A 21,196-nucleotide genomic window follows, 5' to 3' on the forward strand; every position below is an offset into this window, starting at 1 on the left:
AAAAAAAAAAGGAACCAATCTCTCTCTCCATATATGTATATGTATAGTATATGTATATGTATACACACGTTTGGATTCTGTCCCTGCTGGCTCAGATGGTAAAGCATCTGCCTACAATGTAGGAGACCCGGGTTCAATCCCTGGGTCCAGAAGATCCTCTGGAGAAGGAAATGGCAACCCACTCCAGAATTTTGCCTGGAAAATCCCGTGGATGGAGGAGCCTGGTAGGCTACAGTCCATGGGGTCGCAAAGAGCTGGACATGACTGAGCGACTTTAGTTTCTTCTTTCTTTATGTACACACACACACACACACACACACCCTATTGGTTCTGTTTCTCTGGAGAAATCCAGTCTTCAGGAAACTTAGCCACGTCTCCTCCCTAGTGGTAATTTTCATGTATCTCTATAAGCTCTTTTTCTAAACTTCCTTCTTTGGATCCTGACGGGACTCTCCAGGGAATCTTACCTTGCTGCCCGTATTCACTTTTATTTTCAGGGAACTGTAAGTTAGAATTGGTTTCTCTTGCTGATGGTTAATGCTAAAAAAAACCCCAAGATCTTCAGGGATCCTACTCTAAGGCCATTTTGATCCCTTACAGCAACAAGGCAGCTAATGTGCCTGCTTCTTGTCGGTGGTATTGCCGTTGGCACATACTAGGTGCTTAAAGACGGGCTGATGGAGCCAGTCGTGAGGCAAAGCTGTTTCAGCCGGTTGGCTGCTCGGGGCGAAGTGAACGCAGATCAGCGGAGCGAGAACGGCCTAGGGCCGCCGCAGGACCCAGGGGCCGCACATGCGCACGCAGACCTAATCAGCTGAGCCGGTGCCAGCCGCCGGTCTGGGACACACTGGATGGGAGAGGAGGCTGCAGGATGCATGGTGCCCACGTGACCAAGCCTCCAGCCCCGTGCACCTGCTCGGGACTGTGGGGCTTCGGGTCCACGCAGGGAGACTGCCTGCGGGATCTCAGAGGTTTCTGGTAGTGCCAGGTGATGGGCCCAGTGGGAAAGGGAGGTGGGTAACACCACAGGGCGAGCAGCTGGCGGCAGCCTCCTTGGCCAGCGGGCTGCCGCGCTCCGCCAGGCTCAGCTGCCTGTGTCCAGCGAGCGCAGGGAAGAGCCCGCGGGGTGAGGAGCAGGTGTCGCTATGGCCTCTGCTGTGTGTTGCAGGAGGAGGCTCTGCTCTCTGATCCTCCCTTGGCACCGGGAACACTCACCTGGGAAGGGCTAGTCTGTACTGCGCTGGGATCCTCCCGGGACCCCCAGCAGGGACTTGCCCAGAGTGGGCCATCAGGGCAGACCCTTGAGCTGCCTGCCGCTTTTCAGATACCAGAGGGCTGGTCAGACGCCTTACTCTTGTTTGGAGTAACTCTGCTGCTTATTACTGACTGTGTGGGTTTTGGAAAGTCTGCGGAAGCGTTTCAAGCCTCAGTTTCCTCATCAGTGAAATGGGCTCACAATGAACATTAGGGGCTGAACTGTGTACCTCCTTACTTACACATTGAAGTTGCAACCCCAGGACCTCAGAATGGGACTGTGTCTGAAGACATGGTCTTTAAAAGGCTGATTAACGTAAAGTGAGGTCACTGGGCGGGACCCTAATCCCACATGACTGGTGTCCTGCATGAAGAGCTGGTCAGGCGCACACAGAGGGACCATCAAAGACAGGGGCCTCAGAAGGCGCCAGCACTGTGATCCTGGGCTGCTCGTGATGCTCTGTTGTGGCTGCCCTAGCGAGCTAATGCCATGTGTGTCTAAGAGGTTTTTAAGGATCAATTAAGGGAAGGGGTGTCCAGTGCTCACTGTACTTCCTGGCACAGACTACTTAAATATCTTCCATCTTCTGCTCTGCAGGCATTTTGAGCCAGTACAGTACAGTAGCCCCAGCCCCGGCCTGCACAAGTTTAGGTCGGGCACTTGCTGGCTAACGATGAGAATAATATTTAAATTCTCAAAATGTCAATTTCCTCTCATAAATGGGGCAATTTCAGGGCCAGCCTCACAGACACACTGGGCTTGGGTGCCCAGCACAGGGCAGCCCCAGGCGGCCATTGTCACTGCAAGTATTGTGAGGCAAGTAAGCCTTGACTTTGTCCCTTTGCTAAGGATGGACGCTAGAAACTTAATGTTCACTGAGGCAGGCACCAAGGCTCCAAAAGAAGTGTGCAGGACACACTTTAGCCTGAAGGATAAACTTGGGCATGCTGCTTTTGTTCTAGAGGGATACCGATTAATTTTAAAACATGGATCAAACGCAGCCCTTTCTCTCTCTTAAAGAGATCTACCTTTTGAACAGACATTTTTTAGATATAGTTTTGTTGTTATCTTTTTAATTGGAATATAGTTGATTTTTCTTTAATTAGAGGATAATTACAATATTGTGATGGGTTTTTCCATGACTTCTTTTTTTAATAATTAGAGGATAATTAGTTTACAATATTGCAATATTGTGATGGTTTGGGGGAGTATAGTTGATTTTTATTGTGGTTTAGTCACTAAGTCACATCTGACTCTCTGCGACCCCACAGACTATAGCCTGCCAGACTCCTCTGTCCATGAAATTTCCCAGGCAAGAATACTGCAGTGGGTAGCCCTTTCCTTCTCCAGGGGATCTTCCCAACCCAGGGTTCAAACCCACATCTCCTGATCGGCAGGTGGATTCTTTACCACTGAGCCACTAGGGAAACCCACGGTGGATTTACGATGTGTCAGTTTCAGGTGTACAGCAGTCTTTCAGTCATACATACATCTATCTATTTTTTCAGTCTTTTCCATTATCACTTCACTTCAGTCGCTCAGTCGTGTCCGACTCTTTGTGACGCCATGGACTGCAGCATGCCAGGCCTCCCTGTCCATCACCAACTCCCGTAGCTTGCTCAAACTCATGTCCATCAAGTCGGTGATGCCATCTTTTCCCTTATAGATTATTACAAAAGATTAAGTAGAGTTTCCTGTACTGTCCCGTAGGTCCTTGTTGGTTATCTACTTTAAATATAGTACTGTGTGTCTGTTAATCCCAACAGATTTATTTTTACTGAGGTACAGTAACGTGGGCTTATAACATGGTATGTTTCATGTGCACAGCAGGTTTGGACTTCTGTGCCCCTGCAGTGTGCTCACCACCAGAAACTGTCTCCATCCGTCCGCTCCATCCTCTTGAATCCATCTCCCCCCGGCCCCTTCCCCTCTGGTAACCACTTCTCTGTCCTTGGTCACTATGTGTTTTTGTGTTGATTTGTTTTTGTTTGTGTGCTGTCCTCCACGTATGACGAAATGATACGGTACTTGTTTTTCTCTGACGTATTTCAGGTAACAGGTTTGTCGGTATACGACGCATGGTTGTTAAATACGACTCATGGTTGCGAACCAGAAGCAGGTGTTTACGGCAGCTCTAGAACCTTTGCATCTGGCAGAAGTTTTGTAAACCTTGCAGGGCCACTCCCTGCTTCTGCCGCCCCCCACTGCCCACCCCTGGCAGAACCATTCCACCGTCTGCTTCTATGAATCTAATTTAGCTTCCTCTATAGCCGTGGAGTCAGGCAGTATTTGTCCTTCTGTGACTGGCTTACTTCACTCAATGAAACGTCCTCCGGGTTCATCCGTGTCGTCTGGCTCAGCTGGAAGTCCTGCCCTTTCTCTTTTAAAAGAGGTCCAAGTCAAGGATGCAGAAAAGTTGGGCTCTAGGCACCTGCTGTCAGAAAAGCCCACGGAAAGGTTCCGAGCGGCACCACCTGGCCTGTCCATCCAGCAGCCGTTTGCGAGCTTTTCCTCCCAATCAATGGATCGTGAAGACAGAGGAGTTGCAGAAGGGGTGTGTGTGTGTTGGGGGGGAGCTCCAAGAGACCTGACGCTGCGGGGCCAGCAGGAGACTCCTTTGAAGGATCAGGTATAATCTAGCAAGTGTGTGTGAACTTTGCATGATATCCATATTCATTTTAGATATAAAGTCACATTTATGGTCTTTACTGAGAAGTAAAATAGAAGGGCCCTGAGGGTGTCATGCCCTTCCCCAGCAGACACAGCTGAGCAGCTTGGGGTACCACCCACTTGGTTAGGCCCAGGGCCCTGGGAACCTCCTGCCTTCTCCTCCCCCAGCTCGCGTCCCGTCCTTGGACAGCGGTACTGGGTGATGTTCACGGCCCCCCGAGTCAGCAGGGGATGCTCTCAGAGACGTGAACTGATGGTGGTTGTAAGATGTGACCCACCCCAGGGGTTCTGACATAAGAGGAAACCTGGGAGAACAGACCAGTTCTGAGATGCTCAGGGATGAACCATTTTGCCGCAAGGGCTGCTGGTCTCTCGCATCACTGGGGTGCCCCCGGGACTGCCGGGGTCCAGCTGTGTTAGGGGAGGGGGCGCTGCTCACCCCGCTCCCCATGCCTCCTTCCTGAGTCTTGGCTGCTGCTGCCATGATGGCTGGTTGGCTTGGGGTCTTCACACCACAGTGACCGCCCCTTCCCCTCCAGAGCAACCACTCCCCTGAGTGTCTGTGTGGCCTGGCAAACTGCCCGCAACCCATACCAGCGATACCCTGGGTTCCGGACCCGCTGGGTGTGGTCCACCGGGAACACACCACTGCTGGAGGAAACCCCCCTCCCTGCAGGGATGTCTAAATAAAAGACAAACACAACACGAACTGAAGCTGGACTGTGAGACAAGGCTCTCACAGGGGGCTTTTCCATTTTTGTACTCTCGGCCGAGCCAGCCAAGCTCCCAGCTGCCCATCCTGACCTTCTGGAATCCGTGCCAAGTAAACGCTTAGAGCCGAATTTCAGGCTGTGGTTGGGGGGGCCCCGCAACCCTGCAGGAGCAGGACTCAACCATCCACTCCAGGGGAGCAAATGGGGCCTTGGATCGTGCTGGTGTGTCTGTTGCTATAGAAGGACGGGGGTCAGGGGGTCAGGGAAGGAGCAGAACAAAGGAAGTCTTCTATTAAAACCTTCAACTGGATACGGCTCTACTCTGCCTTCTCTTTGCAAGAGGCTGCACTGGCTTCACAGGGGCAAAGGCAGGACCACCTGGAGCCCAGGGGAAGCACTTCCTCAGGGCTGGGCGTGAGGGCCACACTCCCCCAGGCCAGTGAGTGTCTGATGCCTGAAGCCCTTTGGCGGCAGAGGCTCCAGGCTGGGAGGCAGGCAGTCACACACGGGGGCAGCAGAAACCTCTGGGCGTCCGCGAGGCCCAGGGTGCTGGAAAGCACAGGTGTCCCTACCTGCAGGCCACCAGCTCCGCTCCATCAGAGTCCCCACTGGGCGTTTCTCCTCCACCAGCCACTCGGTCCCCCCAGAGGCAGCAGCTGAGCGGGTGCTGTGTGCCCAGGGTCAGGACCAAGCTCAAGGACATGAGGCCCAAGAGCAGGCCGGCCACCCCTGCCCCTCTCTCTCCTTGAGCTCAGGACAGAGCAGGGAGCCCTTGAGTTCCTATAAGGTCACCACCGGCTTCTTTCCTTTTTTTTTTTCCTTCTTTTAACCATCAGACACCCTTGAGGTCCTGGTTGATTTTCACAGGGAAACAGACGATTCTTTGAGTTAAAAAGACAGACCATAGTTAAGTTTTCTGAATTTTAAGGAAAATAAAGGCCAAGATTGCCATGCTACTGGTCTTGGTGGGGGCGGAGTTGGGGGGGCGGGGCGGGGAGCGGCGGGAAAAAACCCACCAGGCAAACAGAAAAGAAGCTGTTCTTTGATGCCCGGGGGCATCTTTGCTCCTTAAGAGGCCCTGCGCTTGGCAGAGGGACAAACAAAGCCCCTCGCGGCGTGGCCCCTTCGCGCGCCCCCAGCCCGGGTGTGATCTGCCCGCAGCGGTGTCCCGGGGGCGCAGGTCTGGCCACCTGCACAGGTTGGCAGCAAGACCCGGAGCCGGCGGCCCCTCCCCTCTCCCCGCCCCCGCCCCCCGCCTCTTTCCCGCCGGCGCCCCCTCCCCAGCCCCCTCCCCGCCCCGCCGCCGGCCCGAGCATGCGCCGTGCGCCGCGGGAGGCGGGCGGGAGCGGCGCGCATCACTCGGGTCCCCTTCCTGCACCGCGCCGCCACTTGCCCGGTTGCTAAGCAGTGGTCGTTGTTTCTGTGGCGATTGCAGAGGCTGTTGCTAATTGCAGAAGCCCCGCGAAGCCGCAGCATCGCCCCGCTTCTGCTCTGTGCATTTAAAAGAGAGAACTAGGCGGCCGTACCCACTCGCCCTCCCTCTCGCCACCCCCTCTCCAGCAGCCGTGGGCTCTGGGAAGTATGGACTAAGCCCCAGTCCTCCGGCCGGCTGGACTCTGGGGGCCCCGAAGTCCTCCCGCTCAGACCGCACCTGCCGCTGAGCCGGCGTGCACCCTGAAGCAGGGGACCATGACCACAGCCAAGGAGCCCAACGCTTCGGGGAAATCCGTGCAACAGCAGGAGCAGGTAAGGCTGGGCTAGAGGTGCGTGTGCCCTCGAGGCGGAGAGAGGTGGTGGGGGTGGGGGGGGAGCGGGTGCTATGTCTCTTGAATGATTCTGTGTTTGCACGACTGTAGCCACCTGAGTCCCCGGGCTGGCCATGAGATCAAGAGCCCCGACGGTGCCGGCAGGGACTGCCTTTGTCCTCCCCACCCCGCTTCTATTTTTGAAGGATCCCTAGTCCATCCATAATGCATGGGCTCAGGGAGCATCTGGAGAGGTAAACTTGATGTGTGGGGACCGCTGACAAAGGCCTCTCTCAGAGCTGCCAAATGTAGCCTGTCAGTTGTGAAGGGTGCCGGCTACTTTGTAATCTGGGGAAGTGGGGTGGAGGGAGGCTACAGAAAGTGGCTAGCACAGCCCTCTCCCCAAATTCAGTTGCTCATGACTCTCCAACAGGACTTTGCTTTGGTTCTAATACAAATCACGAGAAAACATGCCAGGTCTGCTTAAAGGACTTTTTTTTGGATACCTGTGTCCCCTTTTCCTGCTCTCCCCATCCCTAGTATTTTGGAAGGTACTAGCAGATCACTGCTATTCATCCTGGCATTTAGAGAGTGCAGACTCTCCCAGCTGGAAAAGTCAGGATGCTCCTGTTAAAACCAGAGGGGCCCCGGCTAAGAAGTGGCAGTTGTTAAAGGGCTGGCAGGGAAGGCCCGGACTGCACTGGTGTCCCCAGGTGGCAGGGAACAGCCCTCACCCTGCCCGGAGGAGGCCCAGCGTCTGCAGAAGCTCAAGGAATAGAGGGGAGCCCGCAAGCTCTTATAGAGTAATTCTCTTCTCAGAAGATCTTGAGGGTTCTTATCTTTTAATCAGTGCTTAGTTCTTGTCGGGCGGATCGTTAAAGAAGATCCTGGGAGACACCCGTAGCTTGGCCGAGCAGCTCGCTCAGGCTTGGTGAATCCACAGCACCAACTGAGTCTCCCTGTGTGTGTTAGGGGTGTTGTTCGCTGTCACTTGCTAGGGTTGGGGCAAAAAAAGGGGACCCCTTTAAAGTTCAGAAAGGCAAAGAGCCTCTCTGGGGGACACCGTGTGACAGGCCCATCGTCAGCTCTTCAGAGACCTTCCGCAGGCAACTTTGGATCTATTCAGTGTGTAGTGCAAACTGCATGTTGTTGGTCATTTCCTCAAATCCCAGTTTTCCATTAAAAATGAGACCATCTTATTGGTTGTATCATCGTCATCTACAGAACTTAAGTGCAGTTTCATTTCTTCTGGGAAGAAGATTTTGTCATTATGGAAACCTCGGAAACCTTCTGTGCAGTCGGTGAGCTTGTGTGAGGGTTAATGCTCAGTGTAGCGTGGACACAGGTTCACACGAGGCAAACGAAGCCTTCCTCTGGGGTATCTGTTCAATAACGTAACATGTCCACCCTGATTCAACCTCCAGTGACTGATGGGGCTTCCTCTTACTACGGAGCTCCTCCTCACTAGCTGTAAAATAAACCTGCCCCGGGCTTCCAGCTTCTAGCAAGGACTGGGGTAGCATCTCGGACCAGGGGACAGTGCATTGCTCTTCATGGGTCTAAACCAAGGGCAGGCCCCCAGAAGCCCAGGCTGTTATGTAAAAGAAGGTCCGTGGCTCCTGTTCAGTTTTGTCCTCACTCTGCTTGATACCCTCACATGCCAGAATCCTGGAAATGTCTCATTAGGGTGTGGGTTTGCGAGGACGGATAAGCCCTTGTTTGATGTTATACTTTTTATCTTGAGAAATCCCTTATAATTGAACATGCTGTAATTCTGGAAGACTTCAGCTGGCATGACCTGGCTTCTGGGAGTCAGTGGGACGTCCAGAAGAGTCTGTCTGACCCTAGGCAGTTGGGAGGGCCCTTTCTACTCTTCTCAGAGTGGTGTCACCTTGACCCTGAAGAATTCCCAGAGCCCACAGTCCAATAAGCAAAAGGTCAGCAGCAGAGTTAGGGGAGGAGAAGCACAATGGGAATGGAGGATGGAGATACTGCATCTAAAATAAATACACCACGAGCTTCCCTGGCAGACCAGTGGTTAAGACTTCCAATGCAGGGAGCATGGGTTCGATCCCTAGTCAGGGAACTAAGATCTCACATGCCTCATAGCCAAAAAACCAAAACATGAATTGAAGCAATATTGTAGGAAATTCAATAAAAGACTTCTAAAATGGCCCACATTAAAAAAAAAATTTTTTTAAGTGAAATGCAATAAATATACCTTTAGGGAACATTGGTTAAAATCTTAACTGCTAGTCCAGAAACAAAGAGGAAGATGAAATACTTAGTTCATGAAGACTGTTTCTTATTCCTCTATTATCTGTCAGTTTTCAGAAGACATTTAAGCTGTTTCTGTGCTTTGCCGAGCTCTTAATGATTCCTCCACTCCTTCATATCATTTTCTTCTTTTTCACTCGTGATGCTTTGGGGATGGCCCCTTACCCAGGCTGGGAGAAATACGATCCAATATATTTTAGGAGAGAGAAAGAGATAGATGCCGGTTTGTGGTTTGATTGCTGGGATGGAGGTCTTTTGATTGTGTTGTATTGTACTAACTTCATGACTGCCTTCAAATCACCAAGCATTGCTTCCTGGTTGAAACGCTTAGCATTACCAAGGATGTGGATTTAATGTGGCATGATGCTTACACATTTTTGGCTGTTGCAATAGACGACCACTTTGTTCTCAGCACGCTAACAGACGTATTACGGTTTCTTACCTGCCTTGGTAGTTGGGAGCCAGGCACATGGGTGGCAGCTGGAATTAGCTTTTTTATGTTGAGGATTACTGCAGATTAATGAAAAAAAAAAATCCAAGAAATAGCATGTAACCAATTGATTTTACCTGTTAATTAGAGATTGCTGAGTTTTTCCAATTTGTTTTCTCAAATATGTACTATAAAATGATGGATTTGTGGGAGGAGTTTTTTTTTTTTTTTTTAAGGAAACTGTATGATGTACTTTAGGCTGGCTCAGCAGTAGAGTACCCACCTGCCAATGCAGGAGACGCGAATTCGGTTCGTGGGTCGGAAAGATTCCCCTGGAGGAAGAAATGGCACCTGCTCCAGTATTCTTGCCTGGGAAATCCCATGGATAGAGGAGCCTGGCAGGCTACAGTCTGTGGGGTCGTCAAGAGTTGGACATGACTGAGCACCCATGATGCTCCTATTGGAGTGAAATGGGAAATAGACTTCTAGAAAACTATTTTCCCTTCTCTCTGAAGATGCTAAAAGTTACTTTTAAATGAAGTATAAAAAAACCCCAGAGATGCTTGTAAACAATACATCTTTTAAGCTGAAGGAATTAAATCCGCCCTTTGACTCTGAAGCCAGTCAGGTGTTACGGAGGCTTGTTGGTGAAAACAGAATCCACCCTGGCCCGCCCCCTTGCCCCACATGTACCCAGAGGTTAGCCTAGTAAGTGAAGTAGAAAAACCTGAGGCTAATTTGATTTAGCGTGTTCTCACAAACTAGATCCTACCTTCGAGAACTAAATTAAGGTGCTTTCTCTCCCTTTTTAAACTGTTCTGTCCTCGCGTCAAATGACTTAGAGTTGGAAAGTGCTCATCTCAGGTGCTGCTGAGGCAGAGGAGACAGCAGGCTTCGGCCTCCATGAGTCCAGTCCACCGAGACAGCCTGTTTCTCACACAGGGAGCAGGGATGCGGACTCTGTATTTGTGTGTGGATACGCGCATGCACGCGTGCGCACGCACACACACACACACACACACACACACACACACACACACACACACACACACTGGCAGGCCTCATGCACCACAGAATCCCAGAGCTGGAAGAGTGCATCCTGTGATCCCTTCCACCTTCTTTGGCTGAGGAATCTTCACAGATAAAAGGCAAATATCCCTTTTCTTTAAAGGTCTTCAGCAAAATCTCTTTTCATATGGAAATACTCTGTGTTCTGTGCACAAGCCTGAATCTTTTGCTCTTTGTTAAGTTCAGTCACCACCTCCGTAACATCCCTTGATCTGAAAACCGGTAGCTCTGATAGTCCTACCAGAGGTGAGTGGGTTGCCATTTCCTCCTCCAGGGGATCTTCCTGAGCCAGGGATTGAACCCGGGTCTCCTGCACTGCAGGCAGACTCTTTACCGTCTGAGCCCCCAGGGAAGCTGCTGGCGGTTATTTTTGTTGCTTCTCAGTTTTTCTGAGCTGCACAAGTCCTAATATGTAGGCCCCATGTGTCTCTTCTCCTAGTGAATGCTGGGCCCTGGGACCTGGTGTGGACTGATGGGTTAGATTAGATTGAGGGTGTTACTAGGGGCTGCTGGGAATGGAGAGTGACCGCTAATGCAACTGGAATTTTCTTTGGTGATGATGACAGTCTTAGAGGTGATGGTCAACAGCTTTGTGAGTGTACCAAATACCGCCCAAGTCTACTTGTCAAAACAGTTCATTCCGTGTTAAGTGAATTTCAGCTCAATAAGCAATTTTAAAAGACTAAACCTAAAAAAAAATTATCTAATTGTTTGTAATGATAATGGCACTATGGAAGTGTTTTCTGAAGTGAAGAGAATTTACCAAACGACTATAAAGTGAGCATTAACAGGCGTGGCGGGACGTCCGGGTGGTCCAGTGGCTAAGACTCCACACTCCCCATGAAGGGGGCCCGGGTTTGACCCCTGGTCAGAGAGCTAGATCCTGCATGCCTCAAACAAGACTGAAGAGCTCCTGTGCTGCGGCTAGGACCCAGTGCAGACAAATAGACAAACTTATGAAGGATAAATGAAACGCAGTGCTCGGAGCCGGGAACTTTGAGAGGGCAGGCCTGCCCAGGGACGCGATGACTTGACCTGCCCCGGCTCTTGCTCTTTGTATGCGGCGTTCTGCCTCTGTCAGTGGCTGAACGAGATACTTAAACAGAGGATCTCGCTTTGACCATCATGACAGTTAAATTTTTTGTGTAACTGTCCTAAAAGAAGAGGCAATGTGAGGCGACTGCTGTGAAGGCAAATGTAGGATTAAAAAGAGGAGGAAGGAGAAGAGGAAGAGAAAGAAGAGGAACAGGAGGGGGAAAGAGGGGGAAGAAGAACCAGAAAATCGAGGTTCAGTATTTGGAAGTGCAAACATGACTTACTTAAGAGATTCTTAGTAGCAGAGATGGTTCTTTCATGACTTAGAAGGTGTCCGTGATGGCAGTAATTGTACTAGTATAAGTCAAATTCTGTTCTGCCCATGTTGCTGTTGTTCAGTCACTAAGTTACATCCAACTCTTTGCAACCCCATGGACTGCAGCACACCAGGCTCCTCTGTCCTTCACTGACTCTAGGAGTTGGCTCAAATCTATGTCCATTGAGTTGGTGATGCTATCTAGCCATCGCATCCTCTGCTGCCCCCTTCTCTTCCTGCCCTCAATGTTTCCTAGCATCAGGGTCTTTTCCAATGAGTCAGCTCTTCACAACAGGTGGGCAAAGGATTGGAGCTTCAGCTTTAGTCCTTTAGTCCTTCCAATGAATATCCAGGACTGATTCCTTTAGAATGGACTGATTGGATCTCCGTGCAGTCCAAGGGACTCTCAAGAGTTCTCCAACATCACAGTTCAAAAGCATGAATTCTTTGGCTCTGAACTTTATGGTTCAACTCTCACATCCATACATGACCACTGGAAAAACCATAGCTCTGACTAGATAGACCTTTGTCAACAAAGTGACATCTCTGGTTTTAAATAAGCCATTCTGCCCGTAGACTAACTTATCTAAGACTCTCTGGATGAAAAGAAGACTTGAAGGAACTGGCAAAGGATAGGGATGCCAGGCTCTTAAGTTTATCTGGAAACACCTGTAGGATTTGTGAGCTTCCAGGGCAGCGAGAGAGAAAGAGAATCACTTTCACTGCAAAACGGGTTGATGTGTGAAGGATGTGAGGGGACGAATTCAGAAGTCATGGGTGTCCAAGCAAGAGCAGGCTCAGAAGAGCTCAGAGCCTGGAGTTGCCAGGGTGGGTCCTGGAGCTGAGGGAGCAAAGGGACAGCAGTGTGACTTTGAGGAGAGGAAGGGGCGTTGAGTGATGCCCTTCTCCGAGGAAGGATGTATAGTCTCATTACTGGAGAGAACAACGTAGCAATGAAGCAAACAGCAGTGCAAAGCTCTAATCTGTGTGTGCTGGTGTCCACAGATAATTCCCAGTCTTCTGGGATGTAAGTCACGTGCTGTATTAAAAGAAATCTAAAAAGATATTGCTGCAATGCGTGTCAGAGAGTGTTCTTGCCTATGGTTTCCCCAAGGAGTTTCATGGTATCCAGTTTTACATTCAGGCCTTTCATCCACTCTGAGTTTATTTTTGCACATGATATTACAGGATGTTCTAATTTCATTCTTTTTCGTGTAGGTGTCCAGTTTTTCCAGCACCACTTACTGAGGAGACTGTCTTTTCTCCATTGTATATTCTTGCCGCCTTTGTCATAGATTAACTAGCCTTAGGTGCATATGTTTATTTCTGAGCTTTTGCTGCTGTTTTTAGTACCATACCATACTGTTTTGATCAATGTAGGTTTATAATATATTCTGAAGTCAGCGAGCCTGGTTCCTCCAGCTTCCTTTTTCTTTCTCAAGATTGCTTTGACTATTCAGGGTCTTTTGTGTTTCCATATAAATATAAAATTTTTCTTGGTTCTAGTTCTGTGAAAAGTGCCATTGATGATTTGATAGGGATTGCATTGAATCTGTAGATTGGCTTGGGTAATATATTCATCTTAACAATTCTTCCAGTCCAGGAACATGGTATATCTTTCTGCATCATCTTCAATTTCTTTCATCAGTGTGTTACAGTTTTGAGAGTACAAGTCTTTTCTTTCAAAACTTTCCTTCCTACCTGAGGAAGGAAAAGGAATTCTGCCCTTCTTGATGCAATGATAAATGGGATTGTTTCCTTAATTTCTCTTTCTGAATTTTCATCGTTACGGTATAGAAATGTAATGACAAGTGGGATTGTATTAATTTTGTATCCTGTGAACTTCACCAGAACTGATGATGAGCTCTAGTAGTATTCTGCTCACTTAATCTACTACATGAAAACCCACATCTCCCCCAACCCCTGCCCAGATCGGCTGTATCCACAGCCCAAATGCAAAACAGATGGGAACCAGCTGACTTTCCTTTCTGGAAAATACTCTCTGCATGGAACACAGTCCGCTGTGTTATACTTTATCAGCAAGTGTCACATTAAACTTGGTCCTGTGCTTCCTCTTTAGTAGTGGAGTTGCCACGGAAAGCTTCGCCAGGACTTCCCAGTGTTCCACAGAGAAAAGCTAGGGGATGTAAAGGGTTGGAAAATGCTTTCCGTTCAACTTCACCAAAACGTCTTCAGCTCCAGCGTGCCTGCTGAAAATGCAAAGACACTCACCATTTACAGTAATGAACAGTCACCATGTTTCCGGCTCATCGGGAATTGTAGCTTTATTATTTTTTATGGAAATGAGCCATGCCTGTCTTTGGCATTAACTGATTTGGTTTTGTAATAGACATCTTTCACCCTCTCTCGTGGAGAAAGACAAGACTGGATGAGTCCGATGATCGAGTCCTGAAAATTGAGGACAAGAATTTAACTGGGTAAAGAAGCAATTCTCTAAAAGATTTTAGAGGTTAATGGTGGCTTGAAGTCCTTGCTTTAAAAATATCAGACAGGTGTAGGGTGTGTATTCTTCTTTCAGACATCCTTTGGAAACACGGAATGAACTGAAATGTCTTTTTCAGATTTGCATCTGGATGCCTTGTGGCCTTAAAGCCACAAGAAGATAACCACATGTTTGGGTGAAATTTCAGCCTAAATACCATTTGTTGTAATTCTTCACAAGACTGACATTTCCTTCCTGACTTGGGCATCTTGTGTTCCTTAATGTGGGGAAATAAATGAAAGAGAGGAGGGTGGAAAGGATTTTTTTAAATAGCCCAAGGAACGTGGTTAAGTCCAGGAAGTTTCTTCTCCGTGCTCTTCCCCGTGTGCCTTTTACTCTCTGGAACTCTTTACGTCATGTCCCGGATAGGCCTTTACTCACCCCCGGTACCTGTAAAGGACCGGTATTTGTTCATAGCTGATTCTTCTTATCAAACTCTTTTTTTATGTGCTATATTCCACCTGGCTTTGCTAAGAGATTGAGACAAATCCAGTTACTGAAAAACATGTAAAGTTGGTATAATGTGTCACCGTCCTTCGGAACATCCATAACTTTAGCAATAGCAGTGTGTATATTTAAAACAGATAATCAACCAGGACCTACTGTGTAGCACAGAGAACGCTGCTCAGTACTCTGTAATAACCTACATGGGAGAAGAATCTGAAGAAGAATGGATGCGTGTGCGTGTGTGACCGAATCACTTTGCTGTACACCTGAAACTAACACAACATTGTTCATCAGGCGTGTGAGCTTCATCGCTTCAGGCGTGTCCGACTCTTTGCAGCCCCATGGACTGTGGCCCGTCAGGCTCCTCTGTCCATGGGATTCTCCAGGCAAGGATACTGGAGTGGCTTGCCATGGCCTCCTCCAGATCTTCCCAGCTCAGGGACTGAACCCATATCTCTTAGGTCTCCTGCGTTGGCAGGTGGGTTCTTTACTGTTTGCGCCACCTGGGAAGCCATAATCAAGTATATACTGACGTAAAACAAAAATAAAACAGAAACTTAACAATAACTGTTGGTGAACAGACCAAATTGAATTATTAATGGTTGAAATTTCTGGTACAAAGTTCTGGCAGAGTTGATACAAGACAAAATGTGGTCACAGTTAGTCACAGTTGTTCGTGGAAAAGCAGGGAGAGGTCACTGTGAGGCCTGTCTTGGCGCCCCTTCAACCACTGCTGGATTATGTGTGTCTTATCAGGGCTGTGAATTCCGTGTTTTCACTGGAGCAGGTGCTGCCTCAGTCAAGGACCAAATAGCAGACACTGTTGCTGGGTTCAGCTTCCGGTTCCAGGTTGAGCTTATGGCAGTGGAGTCAAAATTTGCTGTGAATCCCTTCTTGAGAAAAATGGCCATGAGCACGGACATGGAGTCACTGTCCTGGGCCTGCTTCCATGGTGGTGGCCGGCTACTTTTAGCACCGGTGGCTCGGATGCCGTAGGATCTGGAATGCAGCCCTCCACCAGCAACTTTACAAAATGCACCAGTGATAGAACAGTCTCGATGATAGGGTTTTCCATGGCAGTGTGTACTATATCTCCTTACTAGGGCTGGTGCTTTAGTCGCTAAGTACTGACCGACTCTTGCAACCCCCTAGACTGTAGCCTGCCACGCTCCTCCGTCCATGGGATTCTCCAGGCGAGAATACTGGAGTGAGTTGCCATTTCCTTCTCCAGGGGATCTTCCCGACCTGGGAATTGTATCTGATCAATTTTTAGAGGTGTGTAGCTTCCCTTCCTAGCATCTGATCAATGTCTAGACAGCTTTAGCTTCTCCTACTAGATTTTGAGAAAAACTGCTTTCTTCTCAGAAACTGCACAAGACGCTGAGCATTTTCTCAAACTGCTAAGCATTTTCTCAAACTGCTAAGCCATGAATTAGGAACACAGGCTTTTCAAAAATTTGTGTCCGACGCCCCTATGGAGGTGGGGATGGTGGACTAAAAAGCACCAGCATGGTCTGGTGATTAAAATGGGAAACCAAGGTGGGCAGGGAGCTCTTTCAGAACATTTTCCAAGGTCTGTCTTCTGACGCTCTCATGTGATTCCTCTTGACAATAGTGGGTGTCCACGTCCGTGGAAGGCTAGATTCCACCCCGTAAGTAGTAGGTTTGCCCAGAGAAAGGTGGTCATCAAACCACAAAATCTGAAATGCATGCCCATTTTTGTCTCTTGGAAATATTCAATAGAGATGTCCTTGAATGGTGGTGATGTAGGTGTAAAAATGAAGGAACGAACTTTCCTTCTCTATTTTGAGCACAAGATTTGTATTCTTCTTGTTAGAATGCTTGAGGTTGTTACAGTGTTCCCACTGGAAGTTCTAAAATTATGACACTAACTATGTATCTTAAGTTGGATCCCTGGATAGGAGAGTCAGGTAAACATCTTTTAAATTTTAATAGCTGCCTAATACCCCATCCACTTATTAGACAGCTGTTGGATTGGAGGAAGGTTTTTATTTGTTTTTAATTTTTTTAATGAAAGTATTGTTGCTTTACAATGTTGTGTTAATCTCTGCTGTACAGCAAAGGGATTCAGTGGTATGCATTTTTAAAAGGATGCTTTTCTGTCATGGTTAATCACAGGATGCTGGACATAGTTCCCTGTGTGATACCGTAGGACCTTGCTGTTTATCCACTGTGCTTATACAGTTTGCATCTGCTAATCCCACCCTCCCAATCCGTCCTCCACCTTGGGCATCATGTCCGTCCTCTATGCCTGTGAGTCTCTGTTTCATAGATAAGTTCATTTATGTTGCATTTTAGATTCCACATATAAGTGATACCATGGATATTTGCCTTTCTCTTTCTGACTTATGTCATTTAGTATGATCATCCCTACAGTCAGAGTCAAGAGGCAGAGTAGAGGAAAGGAGAGCTGGACATACCAGCTGGAGGTCAGGAGAGGAGAGGAACTCCCAGCTGTGCAGTCTGCATTCTAAGGGGCAGAGGAGGGGGTGGGTGGGGCGGAGTGGTCCACCTGGGGAGGTGCAGTGTTCTGTGGGGCTTGGAGGCAATTTGGGGAAACAGGACCTGCTTACATGTTGTTGTTCAGTCGCTAAGTCGTGTCTGACTCTTTGCGACCCTGTAGACTGAAGCAGGCCAGGCTTTTCTGTCCATCACCAACTCCCACTTGTCCATCAAACTCACATCCATTGAGTCGGTGATGCCATCCAGCTGTCTCATCCTCTGTCGTCCCCTTCTCCTCCGGCCTTCAATCTTTCCCAGCATCAGGGTCTTTTCCAATGAGTCTCTTCTTTGCATCAGGTGACCAAAGTATTGGAGCTTCAGCTTCAGCATCAGTCCTTCCAATGAATATTCAGGACTAGTTTCCTTTAGGATTGACTGGTCTGATCTCCTTACTGTTCAAGGGACTCTCAAGAGTCTTTTCCTGAACCATGGTTCAAAAGCATCAATTCTTCAGCGCCCACTTGAGTTACAGTGCTGTGATGGCCTGGAAAGGATGGGAAGCAGCAGAGGGTTAGTCATATTCTCAAAGAAAGAAGAAAACTGAACTTCACATGACAGAATCCTGCATAAAAGAACAGGATTTGAGGGGAATATATGAAACTTGGAAGAGTGACTTGGACATAAAATTAGTTTGTGAGGGAGTTACGTCATCTGGGTGTGACTTTGAGGAACTGGAAAGGGCTCTGTAGGATTCTAGTTTTCAGAGAACTGAAAAGGAGTGTGTGATATCCCAAATAAAACTCAAGTTCACAAGCAACAGGGTGCTTTAAGGCCGTATGATATATACATGCACACGAGTAGATAGATAGGGATATAGATATATCCACGTCCTGTTTCTTGAAATAATCTGTAAAACATTTAAGACTTGGATGATTAGAATTTCCGGCTCTGATTTTGAAAAAACAAATAAACCCTCCACTCTCCCAGTACCAAGTCATATGGTACACAGTCAGAGGATGCAGTTACCAGTGAGAGAGTTTTGATAGGTAAAAGCTGTCGTGCCATTACAAATCAGTTCAGTTCAGTTCAGTCACTCAGTCGTGTCCGACTCTTTGTGACCCCACGGACTGCAGCACGCCAGGCTTCCCTGTCCATTGCCAACTCCCGGACCTTGTCCATCAACTCACGTCCATCGAGTCGGTGATGCCATCCAACCATCTCATCCTCTGTCGCCCCCTTCTCCTCCCACCTTCAATCTTTCCCAGCATCAGGGTCTTTTCAAATGAGTCAGTTCTTTGCATCAGGTAGCCAAAGGATCAGAGTTTCAGCTTCAGCGTCAGTCCTTTCAGTGAATTTTCAGGGTTGATTTCCTTTAGGATGAACTGGTTGGATCTCCTTGCAGTCCAAGGGACTCTCAAAAGTCTTCTCCAACACCACAGTTCAAAAGCATCGATTCTTCGGCCATTACAAATCATAAAGCCTTAATACTTCAAAGCTCATACCTTAAAGCTCCGATGGGGGCCCGGGGGTGGCTGCTTCACTTTGACAGTGTGAATAGTCATTGCCAATAGCCCTCTTTGCTGGCAGTTGGGAGAACACATGGATGTTTCTGACTTCACATCCCAGCCCTTCCCCCTTGTAGCTGAGCGATCTTGGGCAAATCTGGTTCAATTCCACATTTGGAGATAATGCCAGTCACACCATTGCTATGAGGAAAACATTTTTTAAGCACAGAACACTATTCTTAGAATGAAGATTTCAATCTGCCGTTGAATGAGCCCTTACTGTGCATGTTGGCATTAACGATGATATTTGAGTGGCTCTTCTGATTTTCAGCATTTGGTGAGGGTTTGTGTCCATTACAAGAGGTGGTGTTCTAGGAAATCATAGAATTTTGATTTTTAGGCATTTTATAGACCATCCTGCCCAGTGTGATTTTTGGACCCCTGTTTTAGTAACAGAAACCTATTCTGTAAAGAAAAGACAAATCCAACATGTAAAAGAGACAAGAGCACTGCCCTCGTGACCCCAGGAAAGGCCGTCAGAGCCCCAGAGCAACAGGCCAGATGCCTGATTCAGTAGAAGGATTTTGTGCAGGAGGAAAGTTACGTGCTCGGAAAAGTTACGTCAGTTACCAAAATCACACAGCCAGCACTTGGCAGATTTAGGACAGTTTCTTAGTTTTTGCTTCAAACCAAGCACTCCTGGGTGAGACCTGATAAAAATAATATACTAAGACGGTTAACCCCCAAACTGATATGAACTGGAAACTGAAACGGAAATAAGAGAATTTAGTGTTATAGATGCAATAAAAACCCTTGTGTGCAGACCAGCTGAGAAAGGGTATGTGCTGAGGGCAGCCAGGGTTTCCTGCAGTTCCTTGTCTTCCTGTCTGTGGAGAGACAGAGATGTTTCTTCTTTTTACAGCACCATCCGTGGAGGCATTAGGGTTTTCAGAACAACTTCTGTTTAATTAGTTACTTAATGAATTGCTTTTGAAACAAGGGGGAAAAAATGAGGATATAACAAATGTTTTTCTCCCCAAATTTCAAAAATAAGCAACAATTAATAAATTCTGCCTGCTTTGGAAGTAGGCAGTGGGTAATTTTCAATTTCCTCCTACACTTGAGTAGCTTCAAAGGTAGTAGTTATACGACAGGTGTAGGAAGATCAGAGTCAAGAGACACAGGATTCCCAGACAAACACCTGGACATACTGGGTAACTGGCCCGGCAGGAAGGCCGACGTGGAAACACTGGAAATGTTACCCGTTCATAAGCTTAAACTGAACTGGTCTGTTGATCACTACCCTGGGATTATAGATCGCCTTTGAGGGCCTGATAAAAGCTGTGGATCTGCCAACCAGAAAAGCGTCCCTATCATGAAAATGTTCACCTTTGTTTTATGTCCCTGGATATGTTCCCGTGTCTCCTGGTTTGCAGTCTATGGGAACGTGAATAGAATTTGTATCCTCACGTAGCGTGAAAAATCGTTATAAATCTCAGTTATGCTGAACTGGTTCATAGTGCTTTTCAGATCTACTATATCCTTCTACTTTTCTATCTGTTCATTCTATTAATTTTGGAGAGTTTGGTATTGAAATGCCAACTAAAAATCTTAATCTACCTAAAAACATAATTGTAATATGTAGCGGAGCTATATGTAACTTTATTCTGTATTTTTCAAGTCTCCTGTGAATGTGTTATCATACTTTCATAATTAAAAAAAAAAAAACTTTTAAACTGTAAAAGTAAACGACAAAAAGAAAAAGTCTCATCACCTCCTGATCGGGTGAGGCTCACAGAAGCGCTCTCGTCCATCCGTGGACTCCGAGCCGAGGGTCTCTCTGTTCCCTTTGTGTGGTTTGTGTCCTGAATTTGTCAGCTGTGTGACTTGGGTAATTTACATCGCCTCTAGGGCTTCCCTAGATTAGCTCAGCTGGTAAAGAATCTGCCTGCAATGCAAGAGACCCCAGTTCGATTCCTGGATTGGGAAGATCCGCTGGAGAAGGGAAAGGCTACCCACTGCAGTATACTTGGGCTTCCCTTGTGGCTCAGCTGGTAAAGAATCTGCCTGCAATGTGGGAGACCTGGGTTTGATCCCAGGGTTGGGTAGATCCCCTGGAGAAGGGAAAGGCTACCCACTCCAGTCTTCTTGGGCTTCCCTTGTGGCTCAGCTGGTAAAGAATCTGCCTGCAATGCAGGAGACCTGGGTTCCATCCCTGGGTTGGGAAGATCTACTGCTATAAATTGTAGTAGAAGTGTAGGATTTTGATCTTTTGATTTCCTGGGTTACTCTGCAAGGCAAAACTAGGGATCTGTGGATTTAGGGGTCTATGGATCCCTGGATGGCAGCTTTAGCTGAGGGTCAGCACGTGCTCTGTGAGTCACAGCTGACTTGCTGGTCATCTTCTCATCACCAGGACAACAGGATGCCCATCGGCCTCCAGTAGGGGCAAGTGTGACAAATGACTTCTTCTACTTAAAGCTCTCTAATGTGGAACGTGTTTTCCCTTCCCTGACACACAGCTGTGAGCCTCTGATAGACACAGACAGGCCCTGTTCCTTCTGTATCTGCAGCAGCGTGCACCGTGCCTGCCCATGAGTCTATGTGCAAAGAAGTCAGTGACGGGGTGAAGCAGTCGTCCTCTCTAAAACCCCTCCAGTGAGTGTCTCACATAGCTCGGGGGTCTGTGGTTTGATTCATTCAGCAAATGGATTCAATTTTTGGAGGAAAATAAAATCCAGCCCCCCGAACCCTGGGCTTACCTTGCTG

At 48.0% G+C, this 21,196-nt stretch overlaps 1 protein-coding gene across 5 annotated transcripts in view; it reads left to right on the forward strand.

Moving 5' to 3' along the window:
- Positions 1-21,196, forward strand: part of DPP6 (dipeptidyl peptidase like 6) — a 1,068,014-nt gene that overhangs the window by 540,737 nt on the left and 506,081 nt on the right. The window contains exon 1 of one of the 5 annotated variants that reach the window (XM_061415286.1): positions 5,963-6,384. The exons of the other annotated variants lie outside the window; for them this stretch is intronic. Coding sequence (XP_061271270.1) covers positions 6,328-6,384 — 57 coding nt within the window. The 5' untranslated portion in view covers positions 5,963-6,327. Of the gene's footprint in view, positions 1-5,962; positions 6,385-21,196 lie in introns of those variants that run through there. 5 annotated transcript variants of the gene reach the window in all.

The sequence above is a fragment of the Bos javanicus genome, chromosome 4 (assembly GCF_032452875.1).
Source record: "Bos javanicus breed banteng chromosome 4, ARS-OSU_banteng_1.0, whole genome shotgun sequence".
In the NCBI taxonomy this organism is placed as follows: Eukaryota; Metazoa; Chordata; class Mammalia; order Artiodactyla; family Bovidae; genus Bos; species Bos javanicus.